The sequence below is a fragment of the Miscanthus floridulus genome, chromosome 7, assembly GCF_019320115.1.
Source record: "Miscanthus floridulus cultivar M001 chromosome 7, ASM1932011v1, whole genome shotgun sequence".
Taxonomy (NCBI): Eukaryota; Viridiplantae; Streptophyta; class Magnoliopsida; order Poales; family Poaceae; genus Miscanthus; species Miscanthus floridulus.
Window position 1 is genome coordinate 56,377,562 of NC_089586.1, and position 23,982 is coordinate 56,401,543.

The following is a 23,982-nucleotide window of genomic DNA, read 5'->3' on the forward strand; positions in this document are numbered from 1 at the left end:
TGTTTAGTTGGGTGAAATTTGGGAATTTGGCTACCGTAGCACTTTCGTTTTTATTTGATAATTAGTATTCAATCATGGACGTTCGTCTCGCGATTTCCAACCAAACTGTGTAATTAGTTTTTTTTTTTTGTCTATATTTAATGTTTTATGCACATCGATGTGATGGCTACTGTGTGGAAAACTTTTTGGACTAAGCAAGGCTATCTCCGCCTAGTCAGGACTCAGGAGGCGGCACGCGCACGTCGTCGAGCCGTCGACCGCTCCCATGCCAAAATCCGCCTCCGTGGCTGCCGGACGAGCAAGCGCCACGCGCACGCCGTGCCTGCGGTCAGCACGCAGTTCGCAGCCACACTTTCCCTAAACCCTAGTAAAGATTCGAAGCGCAAACGCTTGCCTCATCCTCGAATTCGCCATGGCGATGCCCACCACTTCCTCCGCTTCCCCATGCCAGGCACCGTCGCCCTCCCCCGCCGGGCTGGGCCTCCCGCTCCTCAGCTCCCCTGGCGCCCGTGCCAGCATCCTCGCCTTCAGCCGCCGCCTCCGCCCCCGTGGCGCCGTCATTTCGGCGCCCACTGGTAACGACGCTACTTCGACCCTCTCCTGGTTCTCTATTGCTTGAGTAGTTGATTGAGTTGACATAACGGATAGGAAATAAGGAAAATTCTTGTGTATTGGTTGCGGCAGGCTAGGCTAGATCAAAATTACAATTCTGCCTTTATAGATTTGTCCTGGCTTAGGTTGACAAATTGCATTTGAATTGTTAGTGTGCGGATCGAAAAATTACATTCTGCAACGCTGATGATAAATCCAATAGATATTCTTAGTCTGCCATTTGTCTGAAGATGAATTCTCAGAGTGCAGATCGAGAAACCACCCAAATCAGGTTTGCAAAGATTGTGATTGTTTAGATGTTGAACTGCCTGCTGTGGGCACCTCCTGCATGCAGGTTGAATTTTTGAAAAGAGTGGATTGATTCCTTTTCGTGCTTGATTTTTTCTATCACATTGCTGGCTGTCCTTTTTAGTAAAGATGGCCAAACCCTCATAGGGCTATAACTTGGGAGTTGGGACACTCAGTTTCTAAACTCAAATTGGAATTGACTTTTCCAATTCTTTCTCTTTCCTAATCTACTAGCCAACTTAGTGGCTCCTGTAACCTACTTGGCTACTTGGGCCCTATATGTGCGAGCTGAATAAAGTCCAGAACAGGGGCCGTTGTATTCACGCAAAATTATCATGATGTTGATCAAAACTGTAACCATTACAATAGCTAGTGTTGGTTGTTATGTATTCGCAACCGATGCTATTGTCAGCCCAAGAACTAGATTCATATTATTTTTAATGTATTTTGGTTGTGCAAATAAAAAATACATAAACAATAGGTAATGCTAAAAGAGGAAGATAATATATGTGGTTTTTGACATAATCTTTTGTTTATATCTCTGACAATGTTCATATTAAGATATGTGTTGTCAATTGTTGTTGATTTCTTCTGATGTCATGTCCTTGTATAATGAAAAAAAAGAGTGGTTGAACATAATCATGAGATTCATGGCATGTGAGGAAACGAATATGTGGATTTCCACACACCAGGGGCAAACATTGTGCTTGTTCTGTTTTCCTTTTTTTCCCCAGAGGCCAAGGCTGGTATGGTGTTTTTTTTTTCTCAAACATGTAGGGGAGCTGCGTATCATTGTATTAAGAAGAAGAATAAAATGGGTAGATAATCCTTACAAACAACACTCAACACGAGCCATGTTCAAGACCAACCCACACTAGGGATCCAAGGATCCCCCCCTCACCCGCGGGCCAAAAGAAAAAGGAAACCGACCAATATCAACCCCAAAATCTGACCTAGACTTCCTCAGGTGCTAGGGCAGTGAGGTAGGAAATACCACTTGCCCCATTAAACCCCAAAATTTCAACTCATCTCTAACCTGGACCGCGTGATCGAGGATAAACTCGGTGATACTCATAAAAAAAAACACCGGTTACGGAGGTTCCAAATAGACCAAGCTCCCAAGATGATCATTGAATTGAGTCCCTGTCTAACCTCCCCATCAACCTTGGAACTTGCATCAGACCACCAATCATCAAAGGATGGGACTGTAGGCTGCGGTGAAAGGCTCTGCAACCCAACCCTTCGGAGCAACAAGAACCAGAATCCTTGGGCAAATACACAACCAACAAGCAAATGGTTGATCATTTCAGGCTCCTGGTCACAGAGGGGCCAATGGGCTGGGTGTGGCAAACCTCTCTTTTCAATTCTATCAGCTGTCCAACATTTGTTTTGAGTCACCAGCCACATATAAAATTGACATTTGCCCAGTGCCCATGATCTCCAAATTCTGTTATGGTGTTAATCCATCAGATTTTGTTTTGAAATCAGCTCTCTCCGAAAGTTTCTTTAAAATTTTAATTACAAGTGATTATGGTAAGAAGCAAGACAGAAAAGGACACAACATAGCATATATTCAATAGAACGAAGAGTACGCCTTGCACTAACAGAAAATGCTGTTCCTAGCAGTGATTGCCATTGTCATCTTGAATCCTGGCACACACTACAACTAATTAGTCTAAAGGTGCTACCGAGCATGTCTGTAGTCCAGTAATGCATGATAAGTTTTATATGTAGTCTAAGTTCAGCTCTTCTTAGTTCCTTGTAGAACTTGCTCTATACAAAAGGTTCTTTTGAAGCTTGCATTAAATGAAGGCTCTTTTGATGAATTGTATTTTCCTGTCATCCTGTGACCTCATTCATTTGTCTTTTATTATTTTAAGGTTCTTTGTGCATTTTCCTTCAGATAAACTGAAAATTAGAATTTGTTTTTCTTTTGCAATTTGTATGAAAAATTTATTGTAAGTTTTAGTGACAAAACACAAAAGGAAATATTTGTATCAAGGCATCAACATTCTAGGTAGTAAAGAATGTCAATTGAAAAAATTCACTTGTCTTCTTAGTTTTATTCTATCTTTAGTGTCTTCGGTGTAGATTTTTTTCCTTGAAAATAGGTAAGGTGATACAATGATCTCTTGACTGTGTTTGATGTATTCTGTGTAGATTTTATATACTATATGTATTGACTATCTTTCTGTCTCTGTAGTAGCATTTTTGAACGCTTGTTCTTTTCATATGCTTCAGGCATTCCTCTTTGCTTTTGGCCTCTATCACCTTCTTTAATATGTGTAGCAACAGCATTTGATACTAATCTAGACAGATGCGTGTCTACTAGGCATACACGAGTCTCTTGACATTGCAGCGATATGTATTTCGGTGTATCTAGTAGATTGAGCTCATGAGGTTCCTTATATCTTGTGCTTTATCTATTTTTCAAAGGTTTATTCTCTGTGTAACAGCATACTTTCTTTTTCTTGATCTTAGGTTGTCTGTTTCTTGGTCTTCCCAAGTCGTGCTGTTCTATCTCAGCCTTTGGTGATGTGGCAGCGGTTTCTGATGATTATGTAGAAAGCTCGCCATCAAGCAGTGGATATCTGAATAGTGCTATGGATACTTCATCTCATGAAGATAATCAATCAGAAAGGGCTGTTAAGATGAACGAAAACACCAGAGATAATAACAAAATGATTAAAATATGCGATAAGTTAATTGGTGTATTTCTGGTGGATAAACCTACACCAACGGATTGGAGAAAATTACTAGCTTTTAGCAGGGAATGGGACAACATAAGGCCTCATTTCTTTAAACGCTGCCAGGAAAAAGCAAATACAGAGCTGAACCCTGAAATGAAGCACAATCTTCTCAGGCTTGGTAGAAAACTTAAAGAGGTCATACATTTACTGGTTCACTGCAGGCATGGTTTACCTTATTATTTGATTTAGGATTCCTCATAACAGATATTAATATAGTTTGCCCCCTCCTTTTTCAGATTGATGAGGATGTACAGAGGCATAATGAACTTCTTGAAGTAATAAAATCCACACCATCTGATAAACTTGGTGCTATTGTTGCTAAGCGGCGTAAAGATTTCACAGTGGAATTCTTCAACCACCTTTACTATGTTGCAGAGTCTTATCATGATGAACCTGAAAAACAAACTGGTGAGCCATTTGAGTACTGGCCTATGATGTCTGTAACTACCTACCCCCCCCCCCCCCCCCCCCCCCCACCCCACCCACCACCCACCACACACACAAAAAAAAAAGTATAACGTATTAATTATAATAGAGAAACATATCAAATGTACAGATGTACTGGTTTGCTTATCTGCAATATTATAGACATAACAATGACAGTTAACTATATGTTAGTTCTTGTGAGTTTATGCACTCCGATACTATAAATAAAATAGAGCTATATCCATTGTACAACTCTTAAGACCCTAAACAGTTTCATTTTTAGAATGTATTTTGATTAACCTGCACTGTCATAATGAAGGCCAACTCTTTTCTCTCAATTATTGAGTAATTTCTGCGAAATTTTACTTTTGTGCAACAAGAATTGTTGTGGAGTTTTGAATGTCATTAGTTGTTTATAGGCATGTAGACAGCATTAGTGCTGATCACTGATCTGAAGATAAAGATTTTCATTTGTCATTTGTGTTGTTTGGCCAATTGGATTCTACCGATTTATATTTTGTAGCATGTACCTTTTTATCCTTGTAGAGTTGGCAAAGCTTGGAAATGATTGTGTAGATGCCCTACAAGCTCATGATGATACAACAGGGAGTCTTGAAGCTTTGAATGCTGCAGAATTGAAGTTAAAAGATATACTTAATTCACATTCGGTGGATGCTGCTTGCAGAAAGATTGATGACTTGGCTGAGAAGAAAGAACTGGATTCTGCATTAGTGTTGATGCTTTCGAAAGCTTGGTCAGCTGCAAAGGGCACTGACATCACGAAATCTGAGGTAAATGATTATAGCATTCAGCAAGCACATATGTGCTTCAGTTTCTATACTTTTTAGCATCTTGTAGTTGTGCTCTAGTGCTCCAAATTCTTCTTTGGGTGTTTCCTGATCTGCAATGCATGTCACAGGCAAAGGATATAATGTTTCACCTATATATGACTGCGGTGGCCAATCTCCAGAGACAAATGCCAAAGGATATCAAAATACTGAAACATCTTATAATGATAGAGGATCCAGAAGAACTGTTAAGTGCACTTAATGATGCTTTTACTCCTGGTCCTGAACTTCAAGGGGACAATGTCGATACATTATACACGTAAGTATTACTGGTGCTCTGGCGATGATTTTGTCTATGCTTTCTTTTGTTTTAATGTTGCTTGTTACCTGGCGGATTGTAGGAGTCCAGAGGCATTGCACACTTGGGCAAGAGCTATAGTTGATGCATATTATAACAGCAGAGAAGGCACTCTCCTTGGGCAAGCAAGAGACATGATGAATCCTAAAATCATTAAGAGAGTCGAAGAGATAGTGAAGATAATCAAGGACAAATACCTTTAAGTTTTGGTCATCATAAAATTGGGGTTTAACATTTCTACTGATTGTGTAAGTCTTGTGCCATAACCTTAGGATGATGGTCTTTTACAGACTGCTCCCTGCAAAACTACTGCCATCATTCCAGTTGAACTCTTCACCACTGCCGAAACAATCAGTGGTTCATAGATTAAAGGGAATGCAAGTTGTTGTAACTCGTTACAGTGAAAAGGTGATTGTAGCATGTGGTATCAGTTAGATATTAGGGGAGTACTAGTAGCTGTCATAACTGCTAACAATGTTGTAACTGTACTAGTATAGAACTAGGAGTCATATGTATGTGCCCAAATATTCTTGTGATGAGCTAGTGATCTCAACAATTGTACGGCTGATGCTGACTCAAACCATTTAAGACTTGTTTCAGGAAGCCAAATGTTTCTGGACATATTTGAGCTGAATAATGTCATAATACCTGGTTTTTGCTGATGTTTACAGCCACACAGCTTACAGCTATGTTACCCATGTGGACATTTGGTATAGTCAACAAGATTGAGAAGTGGGTCCATCTAACTAACATCTCAATTGATATGTTCTGTATTGTCAGATTCTGCTGCATTCTTATAAAAATATTGTTCTCTCTGCTTGCAGCTGCAGAACAAAGATTTTCCACACTCCAATGGAGTAGAAGCCACAAACACTGGTCTGGTGCCTGGTGCTGTGTGCATTTACATATCCTAAATCTATATTGCCATATTATATTCACTGAACAATGAGTAAGAGATCCTTCAGAAATCTAATTTACATTGTTTATAGCTTATTTTTCAACCTCCAATAATAATTTCAGTTTGAGTCTTGTTTGATGTTTTGTGTTATTCTCTGTTTATTGTGGTTGACAGTTAAGACAAGATTTGCGTGTTTACTTCCTGAGATAAACAACCGTTTATTCATGTAAAAGTCATTCCAAAGAAACTAAATGCATGCAACATGAAAACTTCGACTTGCTGTGAACTTCTGGAGGATTTAACCAGAGAATGTGCTGATTCCACTGGCAAATCCAGATTAGCCGCAGAGAATTTTAATTTTGTTTGGTTACAGTTGAGTCCTTCGTCCTTTGATCCAGTACATCTATAACCACTTTTGTATAGAAGAATGAGGTTATATATAGGATATAATGATTCAAAAATGAGTTTCACCACCAGTATAGATGCAACCCTGCAGGTGAAGGACCTATTTGGAATGTACAAAAAAAATTCCGTAGTCTTCATTTCTAATTTTCTATGAAGTTTCCATGTTCCTAACAGGGTCGAAACTTTGCCGCCCAAACTCTTGAACCTGGTCCTATATCTTCTAAACAAGGGCTGCTCCTGCTCAATCCACGTTTTGACTCAGGCCAAGAGCACGTAATGTAAGCTATTGCAAAGTCAAAAAAAGGGCAACGGTAAAGTTATACACACATATTGCCCCATCGTATGCATCATCTATTGATAGCAGACGGTTCAGAATTTTACTTGGAGGATCATTATCTGCTTCCTTTTCATGTTGATCAAATCATATACAGCTAAATTTTTTTTCAGTGTCTTTGCGATTACAGCTGAGGTTCTTTTAACGACAGTTTGATGAAGAGTTTCGATTTTGGGAAAAAATACAGGATAAGGAACAGAGAACTCGGAAAAAATTACTGTGTTTGTCCGTTATCTATAAAAAGGTTATAAAAAATCAAATTAGTATATCTTTTAACTCTTGTGGGTTTCTGTGCTACAATCCATGTAGATGAATGTCAAGTATCAGACGTGCAATTTTGAACACATTAAGCACTTGCATTTCTAGAATATATATTTGATTAATCTGCACCATTGTAGTTATGGTCCACGAAACAAATGATATATATCCATTCATGCTTTTCAAAGCGGTAAAGCGAGCAGTGGCCTCCTTTGCCCGCTCGAGCTCCTCCTTTGCCCGCTCGAGCTCCTCCTTAGTCAACTGCCTGTCTGCCTCCTCTGAAAGTCTGAATAGCTTGAAGTGCACGGCCTCCTCAGCGTTGGTCTGAAGCCACTGCGTGCTTGTAGGTACTGAGCACAGACCTGGAGGCCTCCAAAGTGTCAATGTGCTAAGGAATGTTACAGGGCGCACTCTTTTTTTTTTGTTTGGTTTATAGAATGAAATGAGTAATCTATTATCATCTCATTCTTTATAAGCTAATAATTAGTACTAGTATGATGAATGGGGTTATTTGATCAAATTTAAAAAATGGATTCATGCTGCACCGTCTCATCCTGAACGATTTGATTCCAGCCAAATAGATAGCATATGATGTTTGCGTAAGACATCATGCTCGGCCCTTGAATCCATTGTCCATCCACTGATTCCGCTCATTAACGAGTACTACCTCTGTCCTCGAAAGGATGTAACTATGGGTTGTGTGCCATTTAGAGTACTTCATGCTTGACCAAGTTTCTAGTAAATAGTATTCACATTTATGCTCCCAATTAATTTATTATGAAAATATATTTTGTAATTTATCTAATGGTATGTATTTGATATTATAAATAAATATATTTTTTTATCTATAATTGGTTAAACTTGATATACTAAAACATGACACGTAGTTCTAGAATTGCATTCTTTGAGGACGGAGGGAGTATATCACAACTCCATGAGTGCATGGTTAAATAAGCAACAGCTATACCGGCATCCAGACGCACATGTCTTTGCTGCAGTCCAAACAAGCTGCCAAGTTATCTCATGTTACAACAAAGATTGACCTCATATTTATGGCTTAGGTTAGAGGTCCGACTCAAACCCTATCTTAACCCTAATACAACCCAAGTTCAATTGTAATTATAGTTATATTTAACACATTTCTAACAAACTTCACCTTGCCAGATATGGATGCATTTTGAAGTCTTCTATGTGCGAGCGTCTGTACTAGAACTTGAGTCACCTTTGCTGCTCCAAGAGAGCTGCCTGACGAGTCTCATCGTAGACCCACAGTAAACAAAGGGTCTCCTTGCAACTCCATACTAGATGACTCTACTTGCAGTTGTACACCATTCTCTTTTATCAGTCTCCATCAAGTAGAATTAGATTTCTCCCTAGCCCTAACACACGCCAAACTCACTAGAGCGTCTGCTCCCTATTAGGCATCACGCAAGCTAACTGAATCTAATACCATGCTCGAACCGACTGCATGCGTGACATCGACGACCTCATAGCCACTATTTGAGTCACATAGAAATTATATCCGGCTTGTTCGGCTTCTTTTTTCAGCCGGAACAGTGTTTTTCTCTCATAACATTTCAGACAGAACAGTGTTTTCAGCCACTTTCAGCCAAGTTTTAGCAAGTCGAACGGGGCCGACATGAAAATAGGCTCTATTTTTAGACACGGGTCTCTTAGGAGCCACATCTCTGTTAATAGACTTTAGGATGTGGTAGTTTGTTAGGCTGTCTCCATAAATGAACTGGACACATCTAGAAATAGTTGTGTATTTTAAAGGTTGTAGTAAATTTTGACTATCTCCATGAATAAAATGGGTTGTCTTCTAAAGTTAATTTTGCACTAGTGGTTGTAAGTTGTATCTCGTATCATCAGCATAGGTTTTAATATTTTATTTTATTTATCTGAAGCCATATCATGTGTCCAAATATTTTTCATAAGCTAATTGATTTGAGGTTTTCCACTACATCTTGTCAAAGGATAGGCTTTGTGTTTCTTCCTACTCTGTTACATTATTGCGGGAAAAAAATATAAGTATATTGTTGTCTATGCTTGCATGTGCAGAACAAAGATTTTCCACGCTTCGATGGAGTAGAAGCCTCAAACGCTAAGTTGGCACTTCGTGGCGCGACCATGTGAGGATATCCACAATCTAACATTACTGGCATATTATATTGGCTAATTAGTAAACATATATTTCAAAACCTAATCTTACATTGTTTTTGCGAGTTCAATTTCCCCCAATAACAATTCCTCATGAATTGGTCACCTTAGCCATGCTGAGCCATTTCTATTTTTTTTTCCGACCGTGTCTTAGCACGTATTTCATTAAGAGGTAAAGAATTACACGACGCAACCATGAGGAAACTCTTGTAGCACAGATTACAACAAGCAAGGTAGTGGCAAACCTGGAACAAATTACAACATCAACGGAGAGGGACCCTCAGCCCAAAACCCTAATCGACTAAACCCGTGAGAAAAAATACATCAACACAATGGTTGCCTACAGAGAAGACATAGCTGTGGTGGAAAAGCATCCACCCAGATAAGACGAGACAAGCATCCAACAACCATGGCGGCAAAGCATCCACCAAAGGAGAGACCAATGCGATACCTTGACGACGAAGCATCCGCCGGAGAAGAGTCCAAAGCTGCCTTGGTGGCAAAGTATCTTCTAAAGGAGAAGCCAACGCGACAACAGTGATAAAAGCATCTGCCAGAGAAGAGACCAACAACGGCTAAGCATCCGACAAAGAAGAGACACCAACGGTAGCATCAAAGTCTGCCATCCTAGGCTAAATGGCAACCTCCATGTTTTAGGGTAGTAACAATGGGTAGTTTTCATATCATTAATTAGAATGCTAAGTAGGCAAAATGCTAATGTGGCATTGAAATTAATAAAGAGAGAAGGAAATGATTTTTTTATATAAGAAACTACTCCCTCCGTCCTGTAATATAAAGTATCTAAGCATTCAATTTTCACTTAAATTATAAGAGATTCTAGGCATGTACAAACTCTCAAAAAGTCAACATTCACAAAGATACCTACCATTGATATCTAGCATCAACCAAATACGGTAATTAGGAAGGGTTATATGCGTAATTTATTTTACCACATAATATATTCTAAAATTGTTTGGATGCATTGTATTTTGGGACGGAGGGAGTATGTCTCTACGGGAACAAAGACAAAAAAAAATTATGATAGAAGCCAGAAGGTAGATGGTTGGATAAAAAGTTTAATTTGAAGAGACCATTCATTCTGAATATAGTTTTCATGTGTAGTGTCTACATTAATTGTTAAGTATGGAAACTATGTTATGGTTTCATGTTTGAAACTGCCCTTATGCTGGCACCTCCTCATTGTCTGGCCACTCCCCATGTGTCGAACACGTGGTGCTCTCCTATAGACATGGAAATTGCTGTTACTCGGACATGCCAATGGAGTTTGAGCGTGGAAGTCGAAGTGCGAGGAACACGATAAGAGCAAGTATAGTAATAGACTTATAGCCAAGCTTTTCAATATTTTTATTCGTGTGGAGAAGAGAAGAGAGGAGAGATAAGAGAGCTTGGCTCTTATTCTAACACCAAGCTAGCATCTGTGGGCCCAGATAACAGTGTATATGAGGAAGAGTAGAAAAGAGAAAGTAAGACATAGTATCACGTAATAATAAAAAACTTTTTTATAGACAAATAAGAGACAATTATTATATGACTTGACTCTTATAATTTGACTTATAGCTAAGCACTTGGCTCTACTCTAAGATTTACCGGCTGAGGGATGGTCGAGGTGCTGACGAGGTCTGCGAATTTGAGTTCTACGAGTGTTCTCTCGCGTACCAAAACCAATAAGTGGACCCCAAATATGTAAAATCGATGTGCCACAGCCACTGTCCACATAGTCCAATGTCAGATCAAAACTACCTTTGAATGGTGCAAGGGCTTAGAACGTCTCCATCTCTTAAACTTTAGTCCTAACGTCTCTAAGAAGGTGATGCTAAAAAATGGGGAATAGAGGCGTCGTCCGTGCCAGACCGGCTGACCGGTGCAGCGGCACGCTTCGCAGAAGCCTTCAAATCACCGCTGTCGACCTCAAGCGTGAAGCTTTGCGCGAGCTGTTCCCTGATCGCGCCAGGCGCGACAGGAGAACGAATGTGTCGCAGTAATTGTGCGCCTTGCACGTCACCTTACCATCTTGTTTCCATGAGTACACATATACTTGTATGGAACGTGCGCTGCCCTAGCTAATAGCCGCGCGAGGGCGTAGCATCGTCAAGGAGCTCATCCTTCGGGAGGGAGCGTCGGTGGTATGTCTCCAGGAGACAACGGCTAGCCTACTATAGCCACAACAGCTTCCTTGGCAGCACAATCAGTACCAATGCAACCTTATCTGTAATTCAGCTCTTAGCTCGGCTTGTCAAGCGTAGCGTTCACGGGCACCTCAATGCTACACTACTCGGGTTAGCATTACGGTTACCGCTGTAAATGACTTCTCAACTTAATGAAAAACGCGTCCACGGACGTGTTCACGAAAAAAATAATCCTACTTTCACCATATGACCAAATTACTTATTATTGGAGTTTTAGAGAAATTAGCCACCTTTAACACTGAAGTACCGCAAGGCTAGTCTCACCACAATAAAGGACGTATCCAATGCAGAGAGCTTCCGCTCTGTGCGGGATCTGGAGAAGGATGTCAGTGATAAGTCTTACCCTTGCCTGTGCAATGCGAGGAGACTGCGACTCGAACCCGGTCTCCTCGCATTGCACCCCCTACCGCAATATATGTTGCACCCTAATCAACACTTAGATTCTCACAACAGCAATCCAAATGATGAAACTTTTCACAATTTATTTATACAGTTTACATGAGCTTTTCACTATCCGAAGCTGAAACAAACAAACCTTCGCTACATTTTTTTTGTTTGCAATCGTACCCCATCATAGTAGTTCACGTAAAGTTAGTTCTACATTAAGGCCCTGTTTGGTTGGGCTTTTGACTTTGGCTTTTGGCCCCAAAAGCCAAAAGCCCAACCAAAGGGGCTGTTTTTAAAGGGTGTTTTTTCAGAAGCTGCTGCTTTTTCGTAGTTCATTTTTGAAAGCTGGTTTGACCCTGTTTTTGGCTTTTGGCTTTCTGCTTTTCGAAATTGATAGAATAAAAAGCTCTTCCATAGTTGTTTCAAGAGAGATAAAGATAAAAGGTATATTTTATACTTGTTTAACCAAACAGCTTTCAGCTTTTCTACAGCTCACAGCCCACATCAGCTTTTCCACAGCTCACAGCCCACAGCAGCTTTTTCCCACAACCACAGCTCAACCAAACAGGGCCTAATTATTGCCAAAAGATAGGGCCAAGATACTAGTTCACGTAAAGTGGTTCTACGTGCTGATTCCAGAAGATGGGGCCAATATTAGTCTCATGAATTGACAATGTCCTATAGAAGTTTTTATTGCTAAGAAGAGATAGTCGATATAGTATTCAAACAATAGTATAAATGTTAACTATTCATAGTTAGCTATCAACAACACAAAAAACATATTGACAAGGAGTAAAAAATTGTTAACTATTCATAGAAATTGTGGAGCAGCACTAATTATGTTGAACACATGTCACTATAATTAATAAATGAGAAAGTTTGATGATATGTACAACCATAACAACAAACTAGAAGATAACCTGCGCATTGTTGCGGGGATTGACAAGAATTTGGAATGAAATTAAGTGGAGATGATATGGATAGCTTGCATTAAGAGGTTGGAAGTTAGTGTGATGACATGACTATTTGTGGGAGATGATGTGAATAGTTAGTGGATGATGATGCAGATGTCTTGCATGTTAAAATAGATTTATAGTGGGGATTAGTTTTAGTGGGGCTTAGCTTTATAAGAGATATAGATATAGATAAAATATGTATAAGAACTAAAGCATGGTTGGTATTCCCTGCTATTAATACTCATTTATACTATACGGTCCATTGTGACATCTCTTAGTCCAATAATGCTATAAACTAAGCCAACAGTCATGAATTCATGAGAGAGACTGCAGGATTACATCCAAACCTACCCACACCATAGGATGGAGAGCTGGCTCGTGCTCCAGAACTTCTATGAGGGGCTAACGCCCATGTCAAAGGGGCACGTAGATGCCACTGCTGGAGGCATGTTTCTTTCCCTCACCATCGATGGAGCCACGGCTCTCATTCAAAAGATGGTGGCAAACCAAAGTTGGGGGGGAAGAAAGAAAACAACAAAAAGGCATGCATACCATGAAGGAGGCGGATATGCTTGTTGTAAAAATGGATTTGCTATTGAAGAGACTTGACGAGCATGTCGTCGATAAAGAATCTATGAAAGGCACGTCAAGGCCATGGACTCGCAAATGACTTGCGAAGTCTGTGGTGAAGTCAGACATTCGGGGAATGACTACCTCGAGATCCGTGAAGAAGCATCGTACATCAACAATGGGTTCCGACAACAGAACAATAATGGGTGGAATAATCAATCCCGCCCGCAAGGAGGTAATTCGAATTTCAATTTCAATTCCAATTCGAATCAACCTACCTTGAAAGACTTGGTCCTAGGACAAGCCAAAATAAATGAAAGCCTTACCAAAAAGCTAACATATATTGACAAAATACTAGAAAACATAAATACTAAAATTGAAGGTTTAGCTTCTTCTGTTAAGAACCAATTGAGTTATAATAAAATGATAGAAACACAATTGGTTCAAATTGTTGCTGCTGTTCCTATTAATAATGAAGGGCAAATCCTAGGGCAACCTGAGAATTCCTTTGAAAAGTTAATGTGGTGACCACGAGGGGCGGTAAGTCTACTCGTGATCCACTGAATCCAAACAATAAAGCAGGAAAAGCAAAAGAGCAACAAGGACCTTCACCATCAATGAAAACACAAAAAGACCAAGAAGAAGAGGGAACGACACCGCAAGACTTCATCGACACCAGCCACTTGTCATTCCCCATGAGAAACAGAAAGCAAGCTGTGACGAGCAATTTGCTCGTTTTATTAAAATGATAGAGAAGATACACGTAAGCGTCCTGTTAATGGACGTCTTACATGTACCTTCATATGCAAAGTACATTAAAGACATCATCAACAACAAGCGGCCATTGCCATCCATGGACTAGAGGTCATAAAGCTGATGGAAGAGTGTAGCGCTGCTATACTCAACCATCTACCAGAAGAGAAGGACCTTGGGTGCCCCACTATCACGTGCTCCATTGGCACCCAGTGGTTCGATCATGCCTTGTGCGATCTTGGGGCAAGTGTAATCGTTATGCCCAAGACCTTCTTTGACAAGTTGAACTTCACCCATCTAGCACCAATGCCAATCATGCTCCAGTTGGCCAATTCCACGGTCCGCTATCCGACAGGGAATGCTGAAGATATCCTAGTGAAAATACGGGGTTACTTCGTCCCCATCGATTTTGTGGTGCGAAACAACGAAGGAATCACCCCTCATACTTGGGTAACCTTTCCTCAGCACCATGGGAGCATAGATTGATGTTGGAGCCTGAGAAATCTGCTTCAACATCAATGGCAAAGAAGAGAAGTTCAACTTTCGGCCCAGATAGGAGCAATGCTCCATGATACGAATCAAGTACGGGCTGAACCCACAAGACATCAAAGAGGTTGAAATTCAGCCTCAACTTTTGGACAACATAGTTAAGAGAAACAAATAAAATAAAAAGAGACTGGAGCAGAGAAAGAACAACCCAAAATAAAAAGAAGAAACTCCAAAGGTTGTTCCCACACCACCAAAGAAGAAAACAGTGTAGAAATAAAAAGATGAAGCTCCAAAATCCACCACCACACCACCTAAATCAAACAAGATGGTGTGTAGACCAAAGAAAGTGCAGTCATCCACTCCCACTTCTTTGGGCACGGATGTACCTTCATCAAGCAAAAAGTGAAAAGAGGAGAGTCCTGCTCATTAGACTTAAAACAGTGAGCCCTTACCAAAGGTAAATCGGTAGTTATCCTTTATAATTATAACCTATTAAATAAAAATGCTAAACTTAGATAATTGAAATGCATAAAATCCTGCTAAAATATATATTTTAATAAGTAGTTCAACTTTTTCAAGATATCTTCACTTAAATAAACCCTAGTTATCCTATCATGTTCTCTACATGTATGTTTCGGTTTGGGTATGATTTTCTGTGTGATCATATTTTTATAGGATTTTCAAATTAAGCATGGTGCTTAGACTGATTAGTCTATCTTGATCAAATTAAATGTCTAGTTTGATCATTCTACCAAAACTACTGAGTATAGACATGGATGGAATAAACAAAGTATAAACCTATAAGCAAAATCATATAAAAATATATGTAATAAATAACCTACCTCGGAGTCATCATCCAAACAACTGGCCTTGAGCTAGCTTGGGGAGGGCCCCCGCAGAGGTAACTTGTATCTTTTACTTTTTTGCATTTTTTATTTTTTGTATTTATTTTCTACATCTATTGAATTATTAGCATTTAAAAATGAAATATGATAAAAATAATAAAAATATGAATTCCACTCTCATATGTGTTGTAAGAATGTTTAGATTCTCCTATGTTGAAATGATGAATAGTTGCTCTATCTATAATTCATCTGTGCCTAGATTATAACTTAGTATTTACCAAAGATTTAAGTTTGTTGGCTAAAAATTCTCATCCTAAAAACTTGAAAACTTGTGGTTTGCAAATGCATGCTTCTTTTCTAAGTTGTTACAAGTTATGATATGGTACAAATAGAATTTGCTATAACTTTGTTCTAAGAAAAACTAGACATCTGAAGTATTCAATTTAAAAAATGCTAAAATCCAAAGTTCCTCAATGATTATAAATACCTACCAAGGCTATATGACATGATATAAATGCAAAACCTTAGTCATATGCTACTTATTTTTGCATTAAGGTTTGTTAAATTGTTGTAACCCTTGTTGAGATTCTTGTCATGTGCCCATGATCAAGACACATGTACACCCACGAATAAAATGCTAACTTTTACACTAAGAGTTACGCAAAAACATGCTTTTTTCCGTCCACCAAAATAAATACTCCTTACGTTTTTTTATGAGACTCTCTCCAAATTTTTCATGTGCCAAAAGGAAGTATGGGCTATGCTAAAAAAATATCTATGCCAAAGAAGCATAAGAGAAAAAAATACACGACAAAGAGCATGAAGAAAAGAAAATAAATAAATAAATAAATAAATAAATAAATAAATAAAGATATCCCATACTTTCAAATAAAAGGCATTCATCCAAGAAGAGAGAGATTCATGATCTAAAGGAGTACCAAAAAATATTTAGAATTAGGAACTTATAAAAATTCCACACACTTGCACGTCTTGATCAAAGTGTATGACTGACATCTTCTTTAGGTCCGGTTTTGGACTTAGCAAAATATGTGATGCAAGTATGCCTCGATTTCATACCTACCCAAAAACTCCACCGAAAAAGGCTTTAGTGGTAGGATGAAAAGAAGGCAAATATAAAATGCCTTGGTAAGGTTTTATACACATTAAGCGATCAAGAGAATCATTTGAGGAACTTACATTTATTTCGTAAAACTCATAAAACCTGTGAATAGACAGTTGATCAAGGAATGAATGATTGGTGATTCTGTTATAACCGTTCTATCTTGCAACTGTCCAAGAACTTGAAAAAGCTATACGCCCCACAGGGATCAAGGTAAAGGGTGGATAAAAATGCCGACTTATTTGAATCACGGAAGAATACTTTGTTATAGGCATGGCACTTGTGAAATATACTCAGCACAGTAGCAACTCCTGATCAACAACCAAATACTTAGCTATTTGCTTGGGATGAGTAAAGGTTAAGCTTGGGGGATCTGTTGGTGGTCTATAACGACCATATCCGACAGCAAATTAATATCTAAAACAGGAGAAATAAACAAATTTTTGACACATATGCCTTTACTATTGATATATTTCCACTTGTATTGGAGACTTAGTGTGTTGCAGGACTTATTCATGAAATACATGGGAATATGATCAAAAGTGCACAATACAGAAAGCGTAAAGCAGATTCTACAAAAGCACAAACAAACAACGGCCCATCCAACCATCACATTTGGGCCAAGCATCGACGTAGACAAGGCCTAGAACCACCCAGGAACCGACCACGCGAAGGCGGTCGCGAGGCGGCCTCACCAGGGTGCGAGTGCACCAGGGGTGCGGCCACACCCCAGTGGCTGACTCCTGGGCCCGGCTTGCTCTAGCTGTTGCTTGGCGGCATGCTACGTCGGTCCAAGATAGTTTCCTAATTTATCTGCACCAGAACTGACCACAGAGTAGTATAAGAAGGGGGTAGTGCTCACCATTCACATACACCTCATTTGGGCTCCACACCTCCACCTCCACTTGTACTCTTTTTAGTAGTATTTGTGAGTAAGGCAGGAGCTATCAAGGAGAGCTTGGCTCCATGGGAGAAAGAGATAAATCTTGGTATGAATACAATGAGAATTTCTTCCAAAGTTTTGCTCTCATATTATCAATATAGTTGTGCTATAGAACTAGAATATAGTTTTCATGTTATAATCATGACATATAAACTAGCATATAGTTTCTATGCTATGAGCTTAACATGTAGAACTTTATACTTAATCATTCATATAACTTGTATGATTAGAAGTAGAGCTAAGTTGAGGTGGCAGTTCATCATTCCTTCGGGTTTGCCCATGTCCTTGCTTGTCGATCCGTAGGGTCAGAGTCCCGTGGGGATATAGGTAGTTTCCTTATACACGACGTGGTGCTTGGGTCCATGGGAACCTTCGGATAATATGGTACTCCACGGTTGAGGGGTAGATAGTAGGTGGTGACAGCTCTGTCTATCCCTTGTAATCCCCCACGTTCGGGTATTGTGTAGGAGTGCTAAAGTCTCTCATGCTTGCTGGCAGACCAGTGCTCGAAGATCTCCCCGTCCATCTTACACTTAGTTCTAGCTCTAACCATGTAATTTGTATGACCATCAACTGTTCTTTGCATGGCTATATTAGAACATGCCTGCCCCACTTAGGAACATTCTTTTAATCTTTATTTTTCTTTTATCCTTGAGGTTGGCCCAGATGTATGTCCATTATCCTGAAAATATCATTTTTACTCCTGTCATAAACTATTGATTCACTATGCAAGTATGTAATCTTATTCATATCCATGCTAGACTCTTACACCTTGCCTTCCTTTGGAAAAATATAAATAACGATACCCTAAATACTTTCGGGTGAAATGCTACAACGATAGATCCATGCGCTTGCTGATATTATTTATGTAATCGTTAAGAACTATCGAGTTGTTGTTTCTTGGCGGCGCCGCTAAGGTTTACTAAATCTTAGTGATGGTGATACGAAATACCAACAGTCATTTCTGGAGCCATTGCCGGGGATGGATTCTATCTTCAAACTTGATAGTGACGCTAAGAAATGTCAACACCGAGCTAGGCAAGTGTCAATATAGAATACCAATGAGATAATTGAGACATAAGATTTATCCCTGAGGTTCATATGCTTGTCGGCAACATACGTCCCTCGTTGTGGCGATACACTCACTTGATGGCTCATGTGCTAATAGGCATCACACGCCTATTCCTATACAAGGGCGCCATAAGAAACAACACAAGAGAGGATCCACAAGCCACGAGCAATCCACTAGAGTTGCCTTTCGCGATTTTCCATGGGAAATAGGCACAAGAATCCCTCACAAATCACCAATCAGAGCCGAAGACAATCACCACCTTCTGCTCATTGATCACCGTTGCTCCTAGCTATCTATGGTGGCAACCACCAAGAGTAACAAGAAATCCCACAGCAACGATCACAAGTGCCACTAGATGCCTCAACTCTAAGCAAATGCAATTGGATGCTCTTTCAATCTCACTATGATGATGATGATGAATCAGTGAAGGAGATAAGTGGAAGGTGTTAGACAAGCCTCATAAGGTTGTATCACTTATGAAAATGGCCAACAGAGTGAGCCCAAGCTGGCCAACCTTATTTATAGAGCCCACAAGCATTTACTAGTCGTTTACCCACTCACTGAAAAAGTCGCGCGGGCACCGAACGATAACAGGGGCATCGGATAAATCATCCGAGTGTCCAATGCATAGGAAAGTGTCGCATGTCACTAGCCATTTGAATGTGACTGTTGGTGCCCAACGGCTAACTCCACGCGCCCAGCTTCATCAGCGTCTGATGCCACATCAAATGGATTGTCTTCCATCGTCAGATGCGACATCCGGAGAGCTCCCAGACCCATCAGACGTGTCTGATGATCCATATTGGATAGATCACCAGCGTTCGATGCTCGTTGACTCGCCTTGTCAGCACACGAACAGTGCTAGCATTTTGTCCGATGCGTCGATTTCACTTTGTCCAATGTAGGCTTCGATCGTTCAAAGAATTATTTGCTGAGACAGTGACTGCCCAAATCACATCGGACGCAAACCTCATTTGTCCGATGCCTTCGCTTCAGCTCCGATGCAACTGCAGCTGTTGCCTGTACGCCATGGTTTGCCATCGGATGCAGCATGAGTTTGTCCAATGCTTGCGCCACTTGCGTCTGATGCAAGACAGTGAGCTCCTTCTCTTCTAATCTCTTCAACACTTCTGCAAATATGTTAACTCCACAAAGTTCCATCACTTGTGTTCGTGAGTTCATTTTTCAAAGGTTGTTAGCACTCACAGGTCCTAATGCACATGCAAGGTATTAGTTTACCTAGTGGCACTTGATAGCTGCATATATCATAAGATTTCCCCTTTTAATAATATGGTTATCTATCATAAACCTGATCACGCACTTTATTGCGTCTTGATCGGCAAAACAAAATGGCCTTAGGTTTTGTTGGCAACAAAATGGCAAAAAACTTGCACGTAGTTAACCCCCTGATCTTTTCTCCAGAGCACACAAAAATAGTGTGTTTCTGTGCGTCTTGTTGGACCGTCCGTCCGGGGGGGCGGACCCGTCCATTGGAACATTTCCAAAACACAGAAATCACTTTGGGAATGATTTTGGATGCATCCGGACACCAATTTGAGTGTGTTTTGTTGTTATGTCTCCTAGTGATGTGGGGGACTCAACCTAGGTGTTGGATTCATCATGCATGATGTGGGTGGAGCTCGAGCTCGCCCATGGTGGTGGTGGCTAGGATGGGCATGGAGCTCAGTTAGAAGCTTTCTAGGGATGGGGAAGGTGAGGGAGAAGGGTTGGGGCTTGCTCACCATGCCGTGGAGGACCTCCATCGGCAACTTGCACTGAGAAGGCTTGGGTAAGGAGATCGGCCTTGGGGACCTACATGAGGGCTTGAGGAAAGAAGATATGGGGCCTCCATCTTCAACTTTCGGCGAGGTGATGGCTGTTGACGGTGCTTAAACACCAATTTCAGTGTCAACTATCCTGCATAAAGTGAATCAAAGTTAATAACCAACATAGAGGACTGGACTGTCCGAAGGCCCAAAAACATGTTTGCAAAGTTTTTTATAAAAAAATAGAAATGTTTGAGTGCAAATTTTGCTCAAATGCTTAAGATAAATAATTTGGCACGGCCAGGTCGTGATACTTCGCACCTGTGGAGTTTATTCATGAAGGAAGAAGATCCAACATTGACCCGCGTAACCTAATGAGAAACTCAATTTGTAATTCTATAGACATATCTACCTGATGGTGTTTGTAATTCTCCACTGTAATTAAGGTGGCTTTTGTTTCTTGCTAAAAAAATACATAAACTAATACTTGTTGTTCTAGATCATATAAAAGACATTTAACTATAACCATATAATTTTTTTTCATAGGTACAAAATGCATTTCACTACTAATAAATTGGGTAAACCCCCTCGAAAAAACTTGTATAAAAAAACATAGGAGGCTGGTAGTCATGAAAGTCAGTCCAGTCATAGTCATGCCACCTTAATTTTCTTTGTGTACACCTTCTCCATCGTATCGCAAACAACGTACAAACACTGGATGGAGATGTCACCCATTTTCTTGTTACGGCCTAGTGGTGGCTGTAGCCGACTGTGGACTTGCAGACGATGGACGACCTCCGCTGCCGCCTTCCCCATCGGCTTGTCAGCGTTAGGCTGATGATTTCTAGATCGATAAGCCAGAGGGCACTGACGCTGACTGCATCCTGTTCCTTGCTTCTTGCAATGGCGTGCCTTCTTCAAGATTTATATTAAAATTGCCCACGGCTGCGTCCGTCAGAAAAAGAAAGAAAGAAATAGTAGTGTTAGACTGTAAATGTATATATGCGTGTGTATATGAGTCTGGGCCTTTGGCATAGCCACTCGGTCCTCTATTTGGTTAGAGAGATATGAGGAGATCCCGGTTTGGTCCTGTTTCTATAAACCACGAGATCTCCTCTCCCATATATATATATATATATATATATATATATATATATATATATATATATATATATACACACATCTCTCCAATCAATTAATATATTATTTCATGCAATTCTTATTGCTTTTTTGGTATCACGAGCTTAGTTTTTTCCCCTTCCTTTCCTAGTTGTCGCCTGCGCGCCTCCCTGCCATGGCCGGTGCCACCCCCACCACCGCTTCCTCCGCTGCTACTGTCGTCGATCTAAACGCCACTACTGCAGAGTCTAAGGAGGAGCGCGCCCGCGCGACCGCGCAGGCCGACCCCACCGCTACCGCTGCCTTCCAGTCCACGGAGGCGCGCACCTGCGCGGCCGAGCAGGCCGGTACGGCTCGACTCGCCAAGGAGGAGCGCGCCCGCGTGGCTCAGGCCGCTCGTGACGCCGTCGCTGCTCTTGCGGCTGACTCCGAGCGTGAAGCCACCGTTGCCCAGCAGGAGCGGGACGCGGCTGATGAACGACTTCAGGCCGCCCTTGACCGCGCGGCTCAGGAGCACGCCACGGCCGCTCCGCCTCTGGAAGACGACGCTGCCCCTGACGACGCCGAGGATGCTGAGGATTTTGCCTCTGCCGACGGCGGCGATCCCCTTCTTCGCACCGTTCTGCTTCAGCACGAGGCCGCGGCCCTCCTCAACCTGCACGCCCAGGCTGTGGCCGTGCAGAACATCCGGCTGCTCGTCCCGCTTGTCCTCGATGTCGCCTCCGCCTTCTATGGTCGGTGGCGTCAGTCGTTCCTCCTCCTCGTCGGCCGCTACTCCCTGGAGAGCCATGTCCTCTCCGATGCTGCCGCCCCCAACTCTCCAGATTGGGCGCGCATGGACTGCGTCATGCAAACTTGGATCACCGGCACCATCACCGATGCCCTCGCTGAGGCCGTGATCGAGTTCGGCACCACCACCCGCGCCTCCTGGCTCGCCATCGAGTCACAGTATCGAGGCAATCGTGAAACTCGTGCTCTCCACCTCGACGCCACCTTCCGCAACTTCAAGCAAGGCGACCTTGACATCACTACGTACTGCTGGAAAGTCAACGGCATGGCCGACGCCCTCCGCGACCTCAGCGAGCCCGTCAACGACAGGACTCTTGTCCTCAATCTCCTGCGCGGTCTCAATGGCCGTTTCGAAGCCATTGGGCTTCACCTTCGCCGCGGACGTCCGTTTCCTACCCTGTCTAATTTCTTTGCCTATGTGGCTACGCAGTTTGGTGTCCCCATTCAGGGTATTCAATGCGATAATGGACACGAGTTCGACAATCATACTTCCCGCGCCTTCTTCCTCTCCCACGGTGTCCAGCTCCAGATGTCCTGTCCTTATACCTTGCCTCAAAACGGTAAAGCTGAACGCATTATCCGTACCATCAATAATGTTGTTCGCTCCCTCCTGTTTCAGGCCAGTGTCCCCCCAGCCTATTGGGTTGAGGCTCTTTCCACCGCAACCCTCCTCCTTAACATTCTTCCCGCCAAGACACTCAACTTCTCCACCCCACACATGGTGCTCTACGGGTCGCCACTCTCTTATGACCACCTCCGTGTCTTCGGGTGTCGCTGCTACCCCAATCTCTCCGCCACTGCTCCCCACAAACTCGCCCCTTGATCTTCCTTGTGTGTCTTTCTCGGGTATTCCCCTCATCACAAAGGCTACTGCTGCCTCGATCGGTCATCCAACCGGATCATCATCTCTCGGCATGTGGTCTTTGATGAGGTGTCCTTCCCATTCTCTGAGGATCCTGGTCGTCCCTCACCCCAGGATTTTGAGTTTTTGAGCTCCACTGACCCTGTGATGGCTCCCCCAGCGCCATCATTTTTTTTACCTACAGGCACTCCCGGTGACTCCGCACAGCCATGTGCGGCCCTTCTTCCAGGGAGCAGCGCCCCTTGGGTCATTGCTGCTCCCTTGCACTCTGGTGGCCTGCCAGCCGGCCAGGTCTCGCCTGCAGCTGCCTCGTCGTCACCAGCAGTCGGCTTGGCTACTCCCCCGACGGCTGGCAGCAGCTCCCCGTTGCGGCACCCAGTGGCCGGCGGCACCTCCCCAGGGTGCCCGATGGCCGGCTGCTCACCACCTCTAGCCGGTCGTGTCGTGCCCACCCCCACCGGATCACCGCCTGGCTTTTAGCACTAGGCTGGCCTCATCTACCACCGACGCCCACAGCCTCCTCCGCCCGATTTGGCTGTCCTAGCGCCGGTCCTTCCAGTTCGGCTGACGTACAACCGACGTCCGCGATCTGCTTCTACGCCGCTAGTCGCTCCAGCTACTGCGTCTCCGGTTGCTGCACCACCAGTTTCTCCTGTTCGCCTCCCCACCGGGGCGGTTCCCATTGTCCCTGTGGTTAACTAGCATGCCATGCAGACATGTGGGAAGGCCGGTTTCTGACAATCGGTCACTCTTCAGGCGGTTTCCCTATTGCCTCTTTCGCGGACTTATCGCGCCGCACTTGCTGATCCAAATTGGCGTGTCGCTAT

At 42.2% G+C, this 23,982-nt stretch overlaps 1 protein-coding gene across 3 annotated transcripts; it reads left to right on the forward strand.

The window, feature by feature from the left end:
- The first annotated feature begins 213 nt into the window (after positions 1-213).
- LOC136463274 (uncharacterized protein At4g37920-like) lies at positions 214-6,622 on the forward strand. Of its 3 annotated transcripts, XR_010760963.1 has the most exons (9): positions 214-575; positions 3,382-3,785; positions 3,887-4,058; positions 4,623-4,867; positions 4,996-5,183; positions 5,266-5,470; positions 5,894-5,954; positions 6,047-6,171; positions 6,295-6,621. XR_010760963.1 is itself a non-coding variant. In XM_066462287.1 (6 exons), exons 1-6 carry the CDS (start codon positions 413-415, stop codon positions 5,423-5,425), a joined length of 1,332 nt encoding a protein of 443 aa, XP_066318384.1. In that variant the 5' UTR covers positions 214-412; the 3' UTR covers positions 5,426-5,825. The 3 variants fall into 3 exon arrangements, 1 of the variants encoding a protein (XP_066318384.1); XR_010760962.1 differs by having other exon boundaries at positions 6,047-6,622; XM_066462287.1 differs by lacking the exons at positions 5,894-5,954; positions 6,047-6,171; positions 6,295-6,621 and having other exon boundaries at positions 5,266-5,825.
- Positions 6,623-23,982: the final 17,360 nt, after the last annotated feature.